The sequence below is a fragment of the Pantherophis guttatus genome, chromosome 10, assembly GCF_059756535.1.
Source record: "Pantherophis guttatus breed Tessera chromosome 10, ASM5975653v1, whole genome shotgun sequence".
Lineage (NCBI taxonomy): Eukaryota > Metazoa > Chordata > Lepidosauria > Squamata > Colubridae > Pantherophis > Pantherophis guttatus.
Window position 1 is genome coordinate 10,773,973 of NC_142072.1, and position 18,179 is coordinate 10,792,151.

At 43.3% G+C, this 18,179-nt stretch overlaps 1 protein-coding gene across 1 annotated transcript; it reads right to left on the bottom strand.

The window, feature by feature from the left end:
- Nucleotides 1-4,693: 4,693 nt before the first annotated feature.
- On the bottom strand, nucleotides 4,694-14,984 carry HTR1D (5-hydroxytryptamine receptor 1D). The gene is made up of 3 exons (XM_034423621.2): nucleotides 14,816-14,984; nucleotides 8,310-8,351; nucleotides 4,694-7,275 (listed from the first exon to the last, which is right to left on the bottom strand). The coding sequence occupies exon 3, from the start codon at nucleotides 7,169-7,171 to the stop codon at nucleotides 6,038-6,040; it is 1,134 nt and encodes a 377-aa protein (XP_034279512.1). The 5' UTR covers nucleotides 7,172-7,275; nucleotides 8,310-8,351; nucleotides 14,816-14,984; the 3' UTR covers nucleotides 4,694-6,037.
- Nucleotides 14,985-18,179: the final 3,195 nt, after the last annotated feature.

Here is an 18,179-nt window from a genome sequence, read left to right on the forward strand (position 1 = left end):
TTGTCTGTGCTGACTCTGCCTCATCCTGAAATGCTGATTTCAAGTCTTCTGGGTCTCAGTTATGTCGGGAATCAAATATTTTTCCTTCCGACAGTGAAGATTTGCTGATGTACAGTAAGTCCTTGTTCAGCAACTGTCTTCTTTAGCGACCGTTTGCAGTTACTTTGCTACCGATCCTCACATTTACGACCTTTGCACGTTTGTAAAGGAAAGGAAAGCTGAAGGAAGATTACAAGCACAGTTGGGGTTTCACTTAGCAGCCACTTTGCTTAAAGACCAAGTTGCCAGTCCCAGTTGTGTGGTCGCTAAACAAGGACTTACTGATACCAGTAGATGGGCTCCAGTATCAATGCTGGATTTAATATGTCATTGGTTTTAAAACAGAGGGTGGGGCAAAAGAGCACAATCAGCGTTGTACTGTGTGCTCTGCACCATTTCAGCATCCATCCTGCTTTCTCTCACTCTCTCTCTCTCACTCACACACACACACACACACACACACACACACACACACACACAGAGAGAGAAAGAGAGCGAGCTTGTATCACACCAGTGCAGGGCTGCCTTCATCATTTTGATGGCAGAAACCAAAACTTTGGGTACACAGTGTTGCATATTTGTAAAAAAGAAAAAAAAACCTAAATAAAACAGGAAACTACATTAGGAAATTAAATTTCCAGAAGGAAATCTCTAAATCTCTCATTTTTTGTCTGGAAGTTGTCAGCAGCCATAAAGGAAGTGAGATCTGACCTTGGGGAAAAGTATGAAAGAGCTGTTAAGTGGGAGAAGGAACAAACCATTAAGAAGGGATTTGGAGAAGAGATTATAGCAGGGTTTGTCCAACCTTGCCAACTTTAAGCAATAGTAACAGTCAGGGGTGGGCTTCAAAAATTTTAGCAAGGGGTTCTCTGCCCGGTTGCTGGGCGGGGTTGGCCATGGTGGGCGTGGCCTAGTCGGCCTTCTGCATCACGGGGGTGGGGGCATTTTTGCCCTCCCTGGGCTCCAGAGGTTTTCCTCAAGCCTCCAGGAGGGCGAAAACAGTCTCCCCAGGCTCCGGAGGCCAGAAATGGGCCCATTTCTGGCCTTCCTGAACTTCCAGTAGGCCCGTTTTTTGCCCTCCCCGAGCCTCCGTGCACACCCAGAACTTACCTGCATCCAAAACAGGCCGCGTGGGACTCCTGGGAGGGGTGGGGCGGGGTGGGCCAGTCAGGAGTGGGATTTGGGGATTCTCCGAACTGCACAGAATCTTAGCTAGAGATTCTCCCAAACCCCTGCGAACCTCCAGCAGCCCACCCCTGGTAACAGTACTTAAGACTTGTATACCAGTTCATAAGGCTTTACAGCCCAGTCTAAACGGTTTACAGAGTCAGCATATTTCCCCCAACAATCTTGGTCCTCATTTTACCGACCATGGAAGGATGAAAGGCTGAGACAACCTTGAGCCAATCAGAATCGAACTCCAGGCAGTAGGCAGAGTCAGTCTGCACTACTACATTCTAACCACTGTGTCCCCATGGCTCCAGCTGGAATTCTGGGAACTGAAGTCCACAGATCTTAAAGTTGCCAAGATTGGACACCCCTTGCTTTATAAGTCCTGAGAAAAAGAGAAAAAGAGGATGTGAGGTATATACTCAAAAATTACAACTTGGTTTTGTTTAGTATCAGATGGGATAGAGAGAAATTGGGAGACATTTTCGGGATTCTGCTATTATCCTTTAGAATAATAGTGTTCATGTGGGGGTAACTTTGAGTTAGTTTTTGACTCCTGTGGTTGCCTGGACTAGTCCCTGCAGTTTTCCCAACAAAATGTGAGAAGTGGTTTTGGCCATTGTCTCTTTTCTAGGGCTGAGAGAGAGTGACTGGCCCAAGGTCATCCAACTGGCTTCCTGTCGAAGGCAAAACTAGAACCCAGGGTCTCTACTCCGATCCCTTAATCCCTACACCAAACTGGCTCTCGGTAGCATTCCTGACATTCTTACATGCCTGTTCCTTGACTGTTCAGCCAGAGAGGCTAGCAGCATGTATCAAATAATTGAAATAATATTTGGATTTCTGCTGTTGGATTGTTGGAGTGGAGGGAAGGCATCAAGATTGATTTTTTAAAAAACCAATTATTTTTCATGCTGCCTATTTTGCTGGGGCCTTGACAGCCCAGATCCAACACGTGAAAAGGTAGAGAAATCATTTCCAAACAGGACCGTTCACATTGCATTTTTTAAAAAACAAAATATTTCCATACAGAGAATTGACAATGCTCAGAAAAAAAAACATGATCTGCTTTAGACTGCATGCATTACCATTTTATCCAGGATTAAACAACAGGTTTAATAGAGACACATAGAAGCACATCTGCCTTGTTTGGAAAGCTTGTAACAGTTACACCAGCCTAAACCAGAAAGCAAAAGTTGAGGATTTGTTTTTGAGTTGTATGCCAATGATGGGAGACAGAAGCAAAAATGGGTGTGGATGATATTGTCAGTGCCCTTCTATCCATCCAGTCCTGTTAGTAACCCCACTGCTGTAGATGAAACCAGAGATCACAGGATCCTGACCCATGTTAAAAGGTTAACAATTTTTAATTGGGGAATTTTATGGGTAAGGGGTTTTAAATTGGAGAAGCCAAAGATAATTTAATTTCGTTTTACTATATTTTAATATTTGTATTGTGTGTTTTTAATTCTGGCTGTTCACCGCCCCGAGTCCTTCGGGAGAGGGGGCGGTATAAAAATTTAATAAATGAAATGAAATGAAATGAAATATACAGAATAGCTGTTTAAATGGCCATGGCTGGATGTCAGGGGTGGGCTGCTGGGGTTCGGGAAAACCTCTAGCTAAGATTCTGGGCAGTTCGGAGAACCCCCAAATCCCACTCCTGGCTGGCCCTGCCCACCCCTCCCCTCCCAGGAGTCCCCACACTGCCCATTTTGGATGCAGGTAAGTGCAGGGCGCACGCGGAGGCTCGGGGAGGGCAAAAAACAGGCCTACTGGAAATTTGGGAAAGCCGGAAATGGGCCCGTTTCTGGCCTCCAGAGGGCCTCTGGAGCCTGGGGAGGCCATTTTCGCTCTCCCGGAGGCTCGAGGAAAGCCTTCTGAGCCCAGAGAGGGCAAAAACACCCCCTCCCAAGTACCCACTGTGGTGCAGGAGGCCAACTAGGCCACACCCACCATGGCCACACCCACCCAGCAACCGAGCAGACAACCCCTTGCTATAATTTTTGAAGCCCACCCCTGCTGGATGTGTTAAACTAATCTCAGAAGCTAAGTATGTAGAGTCGGTCTTAATTCCTACTGACTGGGGGATTCCAGCCTGGAAGCTACATTGGAAAAGAAAATTTAGAATTTAAAAACAAAACAAAGCATAACCAAAGGAGACAATGGGAATTCTATACCAGTGCATGCTCACTGCACAGGTAAGAATAATTCAGGTGTGGCTTGTCTCTAATTTGCAGAATTACTTGAAGCCTAGCTGGTCTATTCAGATTCTCTCTAACTGATTGATATTCTAAAACAGAGGCAGGCAATGTTTTGGTAATTAAGACTCGCCTCCAGGTGAGATGGGCATCATATAGGTTGAATGAATGAATGAATGAATGAATGAATATGAATATGAATATGAATATGAATATGAATATGAATATGAATATGGCCATGGTTAGTCCTAAACTGTTATACGGGTGAAACCACTTCACACAAGACCAGAACTGTTGCTGTTTTTTACTTGAGATGTCCCTCTGCAAATCCAAGATGGCCAGGTACAATGCTCTCATTTTTCAGTACAAGAAGTCCTTGACTTATGACCACAACAGAGTCCAAAATGTCTGTTGCTAGACAGTGGTTAACTGTCTAACATGAGACAGTGATTACGATCCTTCTTGCCAGACTTATTAAAGTGAATCACTGCAGTTGTTAAGTTAATAGATTGTGACTCCAAGAACACTGCAACCGTCATAAATACAGGCCAGTTGCCAAATGTCCGAATTTTGATCACGTGACCATGGGAATGCAGTAATAGTCGTAAGTGTGAAGAATGGTCATAAGGAGGGGTGAAATTCAGCAGGTTCTGACAGCTTCTGGAGAACCGGTAGCGGAAATTTTGAGTAGTTCGGAGAACTGGCAAATACCACCTCTGGCTGGCCCCCAGAGTGGGGTGGGAATGGAGATTTTGCAATATCCTTCTCCCAGGAGTGGGAGGGAATGGGGATTTTGCAGTATCTTTCCCGCAGGAGTGAGGTGGGAATGGAGATTTTGCAATATCCTTTCCCTGCCACGCCCACCAAGCCACACCACGCCCACCAAGCCACGCCCACAGAACTGGTAGTAAAAAAAACACTGGGGCAACTGAATGGAGCTGAGTATTTACTGGCCGGCTACCCTTCCTGTCGCCAATGCGTAGTTCGTAGCAGATATATTCTCATTGTGTCCAGAGCGAGAAATATCTGCCTCTAGCTAGGATCGAACTCACAGCCGCCTGATTGTGAGGCGAGAGCTCCACCTCTAGGCCACCGCACCACTCTTGTGGGACAAAATTATAAATAGCCAGAACTCTTTGAACACTGATATATTGGAGAAAAGTTTTAGACTGTCCCTCATGACAATTTTTCTGCCAGCAAGAAAGCTGTATTTCTTCTGGGAATTTCTGTACAGTAATTGGCAAGTTGGATCCAGATTTAGTCATACTTAAGAACAGACCTGTGGGAATCCAAGAAGATTTAATTTACTTGAAAGAAATGTAAGTGCTTCCGATTTCAATGGATCTCACTCTATCTAACAAGAGTTAACTAAGAATAGCAAGATACAGGTAGTCTTCAAATTACGTGTTGTCCTCACTTAGTGACTGTTCAACAACAGACCTTTCCAAGGCTACTTACAACACAGATTTAAAGTTCTAACAAAGGACGCCCACAGGAGACAAAAAATTTGCTTAATGGCAAGTGTTAATGACTTAATGACCACTGCAAAAAAAAGGTTGCAAAACCACATGATGGTGACCTGCTTAACAACCAGCATTTTACAATCATAATTCTGACCTTAATTCTGGTCATACGTCAAGGACTACCTATATTTGCCACTGCTACTAACTGCCAAGACTAAAATAACTGTATTACATTAATTTTTGTTGCTGTTGTTTTGGTACCTGAATCAGTGTTGACTCCTGGAAACTGCCTCGACAAGTTTCAGAAGTTTTCTTGGAAAGATTTCAGAAAAGGCTTGCCATTGACTCCTTCCTATAGCTAAGGGAGAGGTTAATTTTTAAAAATCATCTGTTTTCATCCCAGATCTTCATCCTTGCCCCAGTTGTGCAGAAAAAATTAACAACAACATAGACTCGTCCTTTTTAGATAAGACAGTGAATGATTGTGCTTGATAAAACTTAGTTTGGATGATCATACTTTAGGTCAATAACCCAAAACCTCATCTACATCTCAGCTAGTTCAGCCGATTCATGGTTGTCTGAATGCAGTCAATGAGATCGAAGCAACAATTAAAGTCTCCAGCCAGCAGCATCAAGCACATGACATCTGCCTCTAATACCTCTAAGTGCTATCCACAGAATAGCAAAATGAAAATAGCCACAAACACAATATATTAAATAAATAAAATGGCCCAAACCTCAGGAATTAACTAAATCAGAGGTGTCCAACCTTGGCAACTTTAAGACTTGTGGACTTCAATTCCTTGATTTCCCCAGACAACATAGCTGTCTGGGGAATTCTGGGAGTTGAAATCCACAGATCTTAAAAGTTGCCAAGGTTGGAGACCCCTATGCTTTAAATCACCCAAGATTTCAATGTTTATGTGCAAGATCCTAGGCTAGAATGTAAAATAATATTGAGATTTCAGTGTTCTTATGCAAAATCATAGGAACTGCATTGCTAAAATCTCAAGAACTCTGGTATTTCATGGATTCATTGAATTATTTTTAGTGCCTGCACCTAAAATACTACCAACAGCTCCTAATCCACCCCAGAGAACTTCCACATAGAAAACTTTATGCATAGAAGTCTATGATTGGGAGCAGGGTCCAAAATCAAGGTGGCTAGAAGCAGTTTTTAAAGTGCATTATTTTCTGAAATGCCTGCTTGAAATCTTCATTGAAGACAGTATATATAATGGGGTTTATCAGCGAGTTCAGATAACCCAACCAGGTGAAAACGTCCATCAGGATATGAAGAGGCCAACAGGCTCCTTGGCAAATAGGGTTGACCAAAGATGCCACAAAGAATGGCAGCCAGCAAAAAATGAATGCACCCAGAATTATCCCCAGGGTCTTGGTAGCTTTCCTTTCTCGCGCAGCCAAAATCCGCTTTCTTTCAAGGACAGAATCGGCTACCTTGATCCTCACATGATTGATAACTACCGGGGAGCCCTGCGGATGGGAAGGTCCCTCGTGAAGATTAGAAGTCACGGAGCATAGAGAAGAACTCGCAGAGCCGGTGATGAGCTGGGCTGTGGTGAAACGTTTCCCGTAGAGAGAGGGGGGCTTAAGAATTCGGGATCGAGCGGTGAGGTAAATCCTGCCGTACAAGATGACAAGCAACACGGTTGGGATGTAAAAGGCGCCACAGGTAGAATAGATGGTGTAGGAGATCTGATCTGTGTTGACGGTGCAAGTGGCCAGCTCCTCGTGAGCCTTGGCTTGTCTCCAGAAAAGAGGAGGGATAGAGATGCAGATGGAGAGAACCCAAACGATAGCAATCATGATGGCAGCTCGGCCAGCCGTCCGGCGTTTGGTATATTCGAGAGCATCCGTGATGGCCCAGTACCTGTCCAAGGCGATGATACACAGATGCAGGATGGAGGCTGTGCAGCAGGTGATGTCCGAGGACAACCAGATATCGCACATGACTTGGCCAAAGGTCCAGAGATGAGTGACCGTGTACACAATGCTGATTGGCATGACCAGGATGGACACCAGGAGGTCTGTGGCAGCCAGGGAGCCAATGAGATAATTGGCAGGAGTGTGGAGTTTTCGGGTCAGGATAATTGTGATGATGACAAAGGTGTTGAAGAGTATGGTGGCCAACGTGATCAGAACCAGAGCTGCTGCCAGTAAAACCTTTAGGCCTAGCAATGTCCCTTCGTCCCAGTCCTCTATCGCGTCACTGGCATTGAGAGATTCGTTGGCCGCTCTTGGGAAAATCAAGTCTGAAGATGAGTTGTATGGGTTCATTTTTCAGCTGTGCTGGGTCTCCTTTGTTTTTAAAATCTTTGGCTTTCTGAATTCAAACAGGCTTTCTGGACTAAAACATCAAGGACTGGGGTGAGAAGAGGCTGCTGTTAAAGAAAAATCAAAATGACAACAAAAACATTAGCTGAGCCAGAAGAATGGCATGCACTGTCAACTCTAAAGAAGATGCATTCACAAGTAAAAAGAAAAGGCAACAATTTTCAGCCAAGTTTATGGACTTACAGTTATAAACACAGAGGAACCAGGTTTGTTTCAAAGCCAACTGGACCACTTGAGAATCTAAACATATCAGGAAGCTACCTGAGACCTTCTGTGTTATGGACTTAAATCAGTGGTGGGATTCAGCCAGTTCGCACAACTTCGGGAGAACCGGTTGTTAACTTTCTGAGCAGTTTGGCAAACTGGTTGTTGGGAAAAATTATTAGGGCAGAGAACCGGTTGTTAAATTACTTGAATCCCACCACTGACTTAAATTGATTTAAATTTAAAATCTTCTTTATACTTTTCTCATTATTTTTCTTCTTTTCTTTTTGCTTTAAACATTTTTATTTTTATTCTGTAATTTTTTTTCAATTAAAGTTACTTTTAAAAAATCTGGGAAGCTACCTGAATATACGGGATGGGATTTTCTAAAGAGGACAGTTTAGCTTTTACATTGTTAGAGCAGAGGTGGTATTCAGCAGGTTCTGACCAGTTCTGGAGAACCGGTAAATACAACCTCTGACTGGCCCCGCCCCCATCTATTCTCTGCCTCCCGAGTCCCAGACGATCGGGAGGAAATGGGGATTTTGCAGTATACTTCCCCTGGAGTGGGGAGGGAATGGAGATTTTACCGTATCCTTCCCCTGCCATGCCCACCAAGCCATGCCCACTAAGCCATGCCACGCCCACAGAACCGGTAGTAAAAAAAATTGAATCCCGCCACTGCGTTAGAGACACCAAAGTATTCTAAAAAATAGTCTTGTCCTTAATCATATTACTGTAGGAGGTTTCTGTAATAGGTATTTTGACGTCAGAAGAAGATTCTATGCATTGTGCAAGCTGTATCCAATTTTCTTGTGAAGTCTTGATGTGTTAAGGAAAGTGACCAAAAAAAATAAGACAAGAATAATATATTTACCTGTTGTTAAAGCTGCAGACAGACACCGGCTAACTGAACTGGCTGGAACATAAAACACAACAGATTAGATGCATATTTCATAACACCAGTAAAGCAGCAGAGTAACTGTACCAGAGTAAAAAGGAGCAAAAATTAAATATATAGGGGGAATAAAATGACTCAGGCATCATTTTTGCGCTTTAAACCTGGTTGACTTAAATAAAAATGCAAAAAGGGGAGGGAGATATAAATGTTTGGTTCCACCCATTCTGAGATCATTCCCCCACTCTGGAAATCACAAACAGGATGCTGCAGGACTTCATATAATGTTTAAGGAGTCTTCCAAAAAGTCAAGATGGCAAGTCATAACCATGGGACTGAAGTTCCACTTGGGGTTTTTATGGGTGTTGTGCTGAATGGCAGCCAGTGGAAGGCTTGCAACTTTGACTTCTTTGCCATGAAAACAACTTTACTGCAGAAATATTTTGTCATCCGATGCCATCTTTTAAACTGAGTAATTCTGCTCAAAGTTCCAGCCTCAAGTATTTCTACGTTCTTATAGACACATATAAGGAAAAAGAATGTGGTTTTTAATTTTCTCAAGGTTAAAGGCTACCCGTTAAATGGTTTTTCCCAGGCCTTGGCTAATCTTCAGAACGTCGTCCTGGTTTTCAGAGTCCAGTTAGGCATTCCTCAAGTTATGCAACAGGATGAAGGAGCAGATTAAGTCAACCAAACCCAAATCCAGAAAGAAAAATCATAGTCTAGCTATTTTGCCAACTGTGAAATATGTTTCCATTTTTGTTCACATTTAGCGTAAGGGACCCAGGAATGTGTGGGAAGTCTACAAAGACCTCCATTTTTACAAATAAACTTTTAAAGAAATGTGTTTTTTTTTAAAAAAAAGATATGCCCAGAATCCCTTCCCCATAGTGCCAACGGCTGCTGGGAATTGCAGTTTACTACTAATAGGAAGGCTGAATTTTCTCTGTCCTAGATAAGGCGTCTAAGTGTGGCCCTTATACGGAATTAACCAAATGATAAAAATATTCCCCCAGTCATTGGGTTCTGGATGCTAGCAAAGTTGTGGCATGGATGGATGTGTCTGATGGTTTACTGAGCCACAATGCAGTTTTGGTTGGGCTTTTGTTGTTGTTCTATTAATTTTTTTATTTTGTTCATCACCTGGGTTTCTTGGATAGCTGGATGGACAATACATTGAATTAATAAAAAAGAATACATACATCAATTTAACATATATTGTCTAAAAAGCATCTGAGCCAGTGGTGGAATTCAATTTTTTTTTACTACCGGTTCTGTGGGCGTGGTTTGGTGAGCGTGATGTAGCTTGGTGGGCGTGGCTTGGTGGGCATTGCAGGAGAAGGATACTGCAAAATCTCCATTCCCACCCCACTCTGGGGCCAGCCAGAGGTGGTATTTGCGGGTTCTCCAAACCACTCAAAATTTCCGCTACCGGTTCTCCAGAACCTGTCAGAACCTGCTGAATTTCATCCCTAATCTGAGCCATCACTTTCAAGATCTGGTCACAATGATTTCCGTCTGTAAATGTTGAGTCCACTTCAATAGGGATCTGCTTTTGAGTAGCAGCTAACCAACTTGGAATGGTTCAAAAAAAATGAAACAAGCTACTTAAGATTTAGAGGGAAAACCAGACATACCAGGATTATAAACTCAGAGTAGAAAATCATCAGAAATAAACGACACCTTGGAGGAACGCCACCATAAACTTTCTATATTTTTGCCAAAACAAAAAGGAAAAAACCCTACATGAATTATTTTCAGCAGTCAAGCTCATCAGATTTTATCACTGTTGAAAAGCAGATGCTTTTGAGCTGCCTTTTACTGCTCAATTATTTGTGTTTTGTTTGTTGGTTGGCTTTACTTTTCAAATAAGCTACTGTCAGCCCTTTAGAGTCAAGAAACAGGCCCAGCAAGGAGTCTAGGAATCCTCTTTATTGTAATAAAGTAGAGTAACAAAACTTTGGAAGTCTCTCTCTGCCCCACCTGATTCTAAACAAATCAAGGTGGCATTATTTTGAGTTGCTTTCCCACGCTCTCAGGGCTGTATAATCCTTTCTCCAACTGCCCCCTTTGCAGGTCTCTCTGAATTTAACAATAAGGCCAGTCCTTCCTCATGCCCTATTCTGCAGAGGACAGATTATTTTATTGACCCGTATATAATCTCTTCCCCGCTTGAACCCCAAAATGTTATCTGTTTGGCTGAAAATCGACATCAGGGGGCAGCCTTGCACTCCGTTTTCATTCAAGAGAAAGCCCAGCTTCAGTTACTCAAAGCATTCTAGTCTTACTCAAAGCCACGTAAAAGTCATGTTCGTGGATAGAAGGCCAAAATCAGGAGCAATCTGACAGCACCTTTTCAAACCAGCAAATTTTATTAGACAGCACACATTTTTTCAGTGAACTGAGGTTCTTTTCATCAGGTGCACAGAGTGCTCCTTAGCAGTTTGAAAGCATGGAGATGTGAGTAGATAAATAGGTAACAGCTCCTCATGATGTCATGCTGGCCACATGACCACGGAAATGTCTTCGGACAGCACTGGCTCAATGGCCTTGAAAGAAAAATAGTCGGCGATGACTAGCAGAGTCAAATCCACAGAGAGACCTTTACCTTTTCACACAGAGTGCTTGTCAACTGGCAGATCACTTAAGCTTGTGCCTCTTAATAAAACTTGTTACAGGTACAACCTACAACCATTCGTTTAGTAACTGTATAACGTTGCAACAGCAATGAAAAATAGCAATAGCATTTTTTTTAAAAAAATTCAAACGGAAAGTGTTTGTAGGATAATGTATAAAATTAATATTATGTGCAAAGGAAGTTATAGAGTACTAAGGGATAATGGGACAGGAAGACTATATATATATTATAAGGAGAATTAGGGGGAAAACGTAAACAATAGAAGATTACCATTACGAAACTGTTGTAAAAAGGGAATATATGTTTTGTGTTTGTTATATTGTGTTGTTTTATAAATAAATAAAATTTTAGGAAAAATAGTACTTAGACTTATATACCTTAGACTTATATGCTTCACAGTGCTTTACAGCCCTCTCTAAGCGGTTTACAGAGTCAGCCTATTGCCCCCAACAATCTGGGTCCTCATTTTACCCACCTCGGAAGGATGGAAGGCTGAGTCAACCTTGAGCCTGGTGAGATTTGAACTGCCAAATTGAAGGCAGCTGGTAGTCAGCAGAAGTAGCCTGCAGTACTGCACTCTAACCACTGCGCCACTGTGGCTCATAAAAAGCGACTTATGACAGGTTTTTCACACTTCAATTCAGTCTGTGATCAAAAATTTGGATGCTTGGCAACTGGCCATTTATGACTGTTGCGTTGTTGTGGGATCATGTGATCATCTTTTGCGACCCTCTAGCAAGCAAAGTCTACAATGTGCTCTACATGGGGCTGCCCTTGAAGAGCATCCGGAAGCTCCAGTTGATGTAAAATGCAGTCGCCCGCATGGTTTTGTGCAGACCCTGGTGTGCACATGTATCACCTGTCCTGCAGGAGCTGCATTGGTTGCCAATTTGCTTCCGGGTGCAATTCAAGGTGTTGGTTGTCACCTTTAAAGTCCTTCATGGCTTAGGACCAGGTTATCTGAGAGACCGTCACTTGCCAGTCACATTTACCCGACCCATCAGAGCTGGGAGGCAGGGAATGTTGAGGGGCCCATCCCCAAGGGAGATATACCTGGTGGGACCCAGAAGAAGGGCCTTCTCCGTGGTGGCTCCCTCTCTCTGGAACATCATCCCCCCAGAGATTAGAATGGCCCCTACTCTAATTCTCTTCCGGTAGGCGCTGAAGGCCTGTTTCTGACAGCAGGCCTGGGGAACCAAGAGCAGGATGGAGCCCATTCAATGGCTCATGTGATCTACTGTCACTGGGGTGGGAGGTGATTTTGTTCTATTGTACTGTATTAATTTATTTGATTCTTTTTGTTAGTTTTTATTGTTTTAAATGTGGTCTGTAAGTCGCCTTGAGTCGCCGTGGGCGAATAGGAGGCAATAGAAATTAAATAATTAAATAATTGAATAATTGAATGAATAAATAAATTAATTAATTAAATTAAATTGCTTGCCAGATTCACTCAACAACCTTGCTTCTGACCAAAGAACTGCAGTGATTCCCTTAGCAACGGTGGCAAAAAAAGGTTGTAAAATGGGGCAAATGTCACTTAACAACTGTCTTGCTTAGGCAAAGGAAATTTGCTAAGGACTCAACTGTGGTCGTAAGTTAAGGACTACTTAATAAAAAAATGGTATTTCCATATTCCTAATTAAGAGTCAAAAAGTTTCCTGATTATTTGATGTTCACATGGAAATGAAGCATGACGGGAGTGGAGTAATAACTTCTGGTCATCTTTTCACATTCATTTATTCCAAAGAAGAAGAAAAATATTTTCCCGCAGCCTGTTCCAGTTCTGTGGATGTTTTTCACAGTTCAATGGCACTGACAGCTGGTGAGATGAAGGAGTCAAGGGGTCAGGCTGGCATCTGTTCAAGCCCCCCCCTTGGCCACAGAAACCCACAAGAGACTCTCTCACTGTCACTCTCTCAGCCCAACTTCAAAGGGTTGTTAATTAAATAAATAGATGCCTTGGGTTCAGCAAGTACAGTTTAGGAAGACAAAGGCAACATGAATGGCTAAATTGGCCACGCCCAGTCACATGACCACCTAGCCACACCCACCCAGTCACATGACCACCTAGCCACACCGATCCAGTTGGTCCGCCCCCCCAATAGTCTGAGGGACAGTGAACTGGCCCCCTGCTTAAAAAGTTTGAGGACCCCTGTTATACTGGAAGGAACCTTGAGCTCCTGTATGCGTAGTGGAAGAGAAATCAAACCAGTCAGGCATATTTTTTTAAATTCAGAAGACGGGAGGTAGAGAAGATGGATAGCTGAAGTAAACTTTTAAAACATGAGCAATCTTGGAAAACCTAAGCAGGTAGACCACATCAGTACCTGAATGGGAGACCACTAGGAAACTCAAGGTTTCAAGTGAGTCTGAGACATTGAAAATACATCCCAGAAGAAAACAAAGGCGAAACGCACACTGTAGCCAAGAAAATTACATAGACGTCACATGAAGACTTTCCCAAAGATGGTTCCCACTAATGACTTACAGATTTCTTGCTCCATGGACTGAATTGCAGTTTATGAAAAAAGCTGTCGATAGCCTCATCTTTTATCTCTTCCCCCTTGTCCTTTTGATTCCTTTTCTAGCCTCCTCACCATCTCTCATATCTAACAACTAACAGCAACAGAGTTGGAAGGGACCTTGGAGGTCATCTAGTCCAACCCCCTTTCTTATCAACAAGCTCAGTGTCTTAGCCACTGAGCCACCAAGTCAGGCAAATAGAATAGAATAGAATAGAATAGAATAGAATAGAATAGAATAGAATAGAATTCTTTATTAGCCAAGTGTGATTGGACACACAAGGAATTTGTCTTTGGTGCATACGCTCTCAGAGTACATAAAAGAAAAGATACATTCGTCAAGATACTAGAGGATACTCTTAAGTGTCTACTGAAGATCCTCCCTATGGCATCCAGCTATCCTGGAGTGATCTAAAATTCCTTCCCATTACTCTTATATCAATGAAATAGTGTGGCATGTCAGCTTCAGAAGATACTGTAGCCCCAAAATGATCAAGCTCACAAATGAACATGCAGAGAGCTAGCCAAAGGTGGGTGAGATTGGCATTGGCATTGGCAACCCCAAGGTTATTGATATCCAATATCCAATATTATCCAATATTGATATTGGAGGTCAAGCTTGGAAGTTCTTGGATTTCAGCATCAGCTTCCTAGATTTTTGCGTTTCAGGGGAGGGGGAAATATGGTTGCAAAGCTGGAACTTTGGTTGCAAAGCTGGAATTGACTAGGAGGGGGGCACCATCAGCCGTGGAGTCCGCGGCTCTTAATTTGACTCAATACTGAAAACTTCACCCAGGGGAGCGAGGGGACAGATGGTTGACCCTCCGCTATTCGACAACACTGAGCAGGTTTGGTTCCAACTGGTAACACAAACACACACAAAGAGGTCTTTTTTTAAAACAGTAACAGAGTTGGAAGGGAACTTGGAGGTCATCTAGTCCAACCCCCTGCTCAGGCAGACGACCTGTACTAGGGATTCGAACCACCGACCTTACTGATCGACAAACTCAGCGTCTTAGCCCCTGAGCCACCTAGTCGGGCAGCATTTGAGATCTGTTCTACAAGCCCCCACGCAAAAGGGGTTGAAAAGCCAACGAGGTTTATTTGACGGCATCTCAGAACGCACCGAAAGGAACTTCTCAACAGGCTTGGTGGCGGTGCACAAAGTTACCTTCCGAAAAAAAAAAAAACACAAACGCCCGATTTAAAGGTCGGAAAGCCAGGCGCTTGAGAGGTGGGGGGGGGGCTCTCGCCATCGCCGCCTTCCCACTGCTAGTACGCCTTGCTCCGACACGCAAACCCACACAACCCGAAGGCTAACTTACAGAAGCCGGAGTTAGGGCGCTGTTTGGGGCAGTCGATCCGATGTCACTTTCCGCATCTTGGAAGGCTGGGCTCCTATTTTAGACCCTTCCGCGGTTAATCGAGAAGGCAGCCAGGAAAGCTCCGACAAACTGTTCTGAACCCCCAAGGGGGCCGCCGCACCCCTCGCCCTCTTCTTCGGCTACTCTGCAGAGGAACGTGCGCCGGCTGGGAACAGCAGAACAGAATGAGCCTATTTTCCCACCCACCCCCAGCGCGCTCCTTGGAACGCGGCAGTTCCCACTCCGGTCGGAACAGGGAAAACCCACCTCGGCTTTCCAGGATTTCTTAAAGACTTAAAAGCTTCCGCGCCCGCTGACTCCAAGGTGTAAGATGTAGTTCTCACTCCGGTCGGACGGGGTGGGTGGGAGCCCTTCCTCACCCTCATCCTCCCTATTAACAGACTTCTCTCGCTTGAGGTTCGCGTCTATTCTACACTAGACTAGAGTACTGTGTAGTTTTCACTCTGGTCGGATCGAAGAAACAACCTGGGACAGGGACCTTGCCCCAAATCAGACGGGCAGGAAAAGTCGCCGAACGGCAGAGAAATCGGTAGTTAAAAGGGAAAAAAAACAGTAACAAGAGTTGGAAGGGACTTTGGAGGTCATCTAGTCCAACCCGCCCTGAGTCTTCGGAGAGGGGCGGCATATAAATTGAATTAATTAAATTAAATTAAATTAAACCCCCTGCTCAACGCAAGAGACCTGTACTAGGGATTCGAACCGCCGACCTTTCTGATCGACAAGCTCAGTTTCTTAGCCACTGAGCCACCGAGTCAAAGAAAAAAGAGAGGATGATGGTACTGTATTGGTTGCCGGATCCAGTGCAAAGACGGAGCTCTTAGGAGTAAGCAAGAAATTTGTAAAGTGGGGGTGGGTGCGGGTGGGTGCGGGGGAACTGTTTTTTCTGGTGTGGGATTATGGGGAAATTTATGCCTATTTAGACTTGAACCGTCTCGTTCTGTCCCGGACGATTATCAGAGCGTATTTTCATCCAATGTTCATTCCAATACAGATTGGAAAGTCACGTTTCAGAGTCTGTCCTGATCCATGAAGAGTCCTTTTTAGTTCAGTTTTAGTTGTTGCTTAACGTTTAAATGTCCAAGTGTGTAAAATGTTAGTATGAATTCTGCCCCCCCCTTTTTTTTTGCCTTGGAAATTTAAAGAAATTTAAGAGGGAAGGATGAAGACAAGTAAAAAAAATAACCTGATTGATATAAAAAATAATTATTATAATGCTGCAAAAAAACAACAACTGTGGTTTTGCCTTTCTTTTTTTTTTTTTCTTTAGAAACCTAAAACTCAAAGAGGTGCTTCCTTGATTAGGTATTTCTAATATTAACACCATAGTGACTTTGGTGTAGTGGTTAAACTGGGAGAAGACTCAGTTCTAGTCCTGTCTTAGGCACAGTTGGGTGACATTGGGCCAGTCCCTTTCTCTCTAAGAAGCAGGCAATGACAAACCCCTTCTGAAAAACCTTGCCAAGAAAACGGGGACTTTTCCAGACCGCCTCAAGAGACAAAAATAAAATTACGATAACATGATTTTAGCATGACCCCATAAAAGACCTCCTGAGGCTAGAGATGACACGCTGGGAAACCTAGCAGTATTTCTGGTAACCATTGGAGCACAATGACTGTGCAAGTAATTTCTGCTCCTGAAAAAGCAGATTCTCCCTTGAACAGAAGTTATAGATTGGAGCATCTTTTTCCAACAGACCATACCTGCTGCTGTAAAACTCAGCTTTGAACAGCAGGAACCGGCTAAAGTTGCATTTCAGTAACTCCTGTTTCTACTGCAGGGATTACTGACAGTTTGCAAATAGTTGGAGTAAACAGTAGTTTAATATTTGGTGATAGGCTTCACTCAGATTCCATGATTTACATTGCCAGTTAAACCTTACCTTCATATACTAAAATCATCCCATATAATCATCCTATAATGAACGATCTTGGTGTTCCACCTACTTTTTTTCTATTAATATATCATTAGAAGACAGTTATTTTAACCATGAGTAGAATAACTAAACTGGGACAGGCCCTCAAATGTCTTTTCTGTCAAACTAGTAGCTGTTTGTCTTTCCTATTAGAACAATTAATCAGTGGAACTGCTTGACTCCAGAAGTTGTGAGTGCTCCATTACTGGAGGTTTTAAAGAAGAAATTGGACAATAATTTGTCTGGAAAGGTATAGAGTCTTCTAACTGAGTAGGGGGAGATGCAGTTGACTGTGTAAAGTGGCGTTCAAATGTTCCAAAAAGTGGAGCCTGCACTTGTGCAAATATGCTAGGAAGGAGGAGGAGGAGGAGAAGGAGGAGAAGAAGAAGAAGAGGAAGGAGGAGGAGGAGGAGGAGGAGTTGAGCAGGGGGTTGGAGTAGAAGACCTCCAAGGTCTTTTCCAATTATGTTACTCTGCTATCTGGGCATTGTTGATAAATCCACCGATCATTTAATTCAGCATAAGGCAAGTTAATTTGCAGACAAGTCAAATATTTAAACATATTGGCAGGACTAAGATATTTTCCCCCTCCCTATCTAGTTGGTCTTGTTGACAAACAGAGAAGATGGTGCTACCTCAGGAAAAGATTTTCTACCAGAAAAAGTTCCACCTGCTTCCCCTCCATCAGGGCACTGAGCCAGCTGCCCTGAGTAGAATCAATGATCCCTAACTTCTTGGGGTGACATTAATGTGTTGCCGGCAGGTGCACAGTGACAGCTCCATACGGTAGATTACCTGCTCCTCCATGGTATTTCTAGAAACCCCACTAAATTGCATTTCAAAGCAACGTTTTTTGATCTTCCAAATTGCTTGGAAGTAAGATCATTAACTGCTCAGCATCCTTTCCCATCCAAAAGGCTTGGAACCCAGAGCCTAAGAACATTTAAATTCCTTTTCCTTCTTCTCCCTCTTTCCCAAATGTCTCCTCCGCAAAGCGAAGGAGACTAAAGGCAGCTTACCTTATTAAAACGCCCATCAAGCACATTCCAAAGCAGAGTTTTCAAGCGGAAAGAGATTAAGATACGGATAGGACACGGCAAAGGCGAAAGGAGACGTTAAAGCGCTCTGCTTTTAATTTCCTCATTGCTGAGGATGACCATAGAAATGAGATTGTTTAGATGAAAGACAACCACACAGCAGGAAATTTATAGAAAAGGGGTGAAGTTATGAATGTGAGAAAATGACACCCTGGTGCAGAAAGTCTGAGTCATCCCAGAGGGGGGGGGAAAAAAAACTGCCTGAACTCGAAAGACGAAACAAATACTCGAGATGAGGTGGCTTCCCCCATCCCAAATCTCAGATTCTCTTTTTTGTGATTCCTTTTTTTTTTT

Excerpts from the sequence above, each read along its gene's own strand:
- HTR1D (XM_034423621.2), bottom strand. The coding sequence starts at position 7,171 with ATGAACCCATACAACTCATCTTCAGACTTGATTTTCCCAAGAGCGGCC.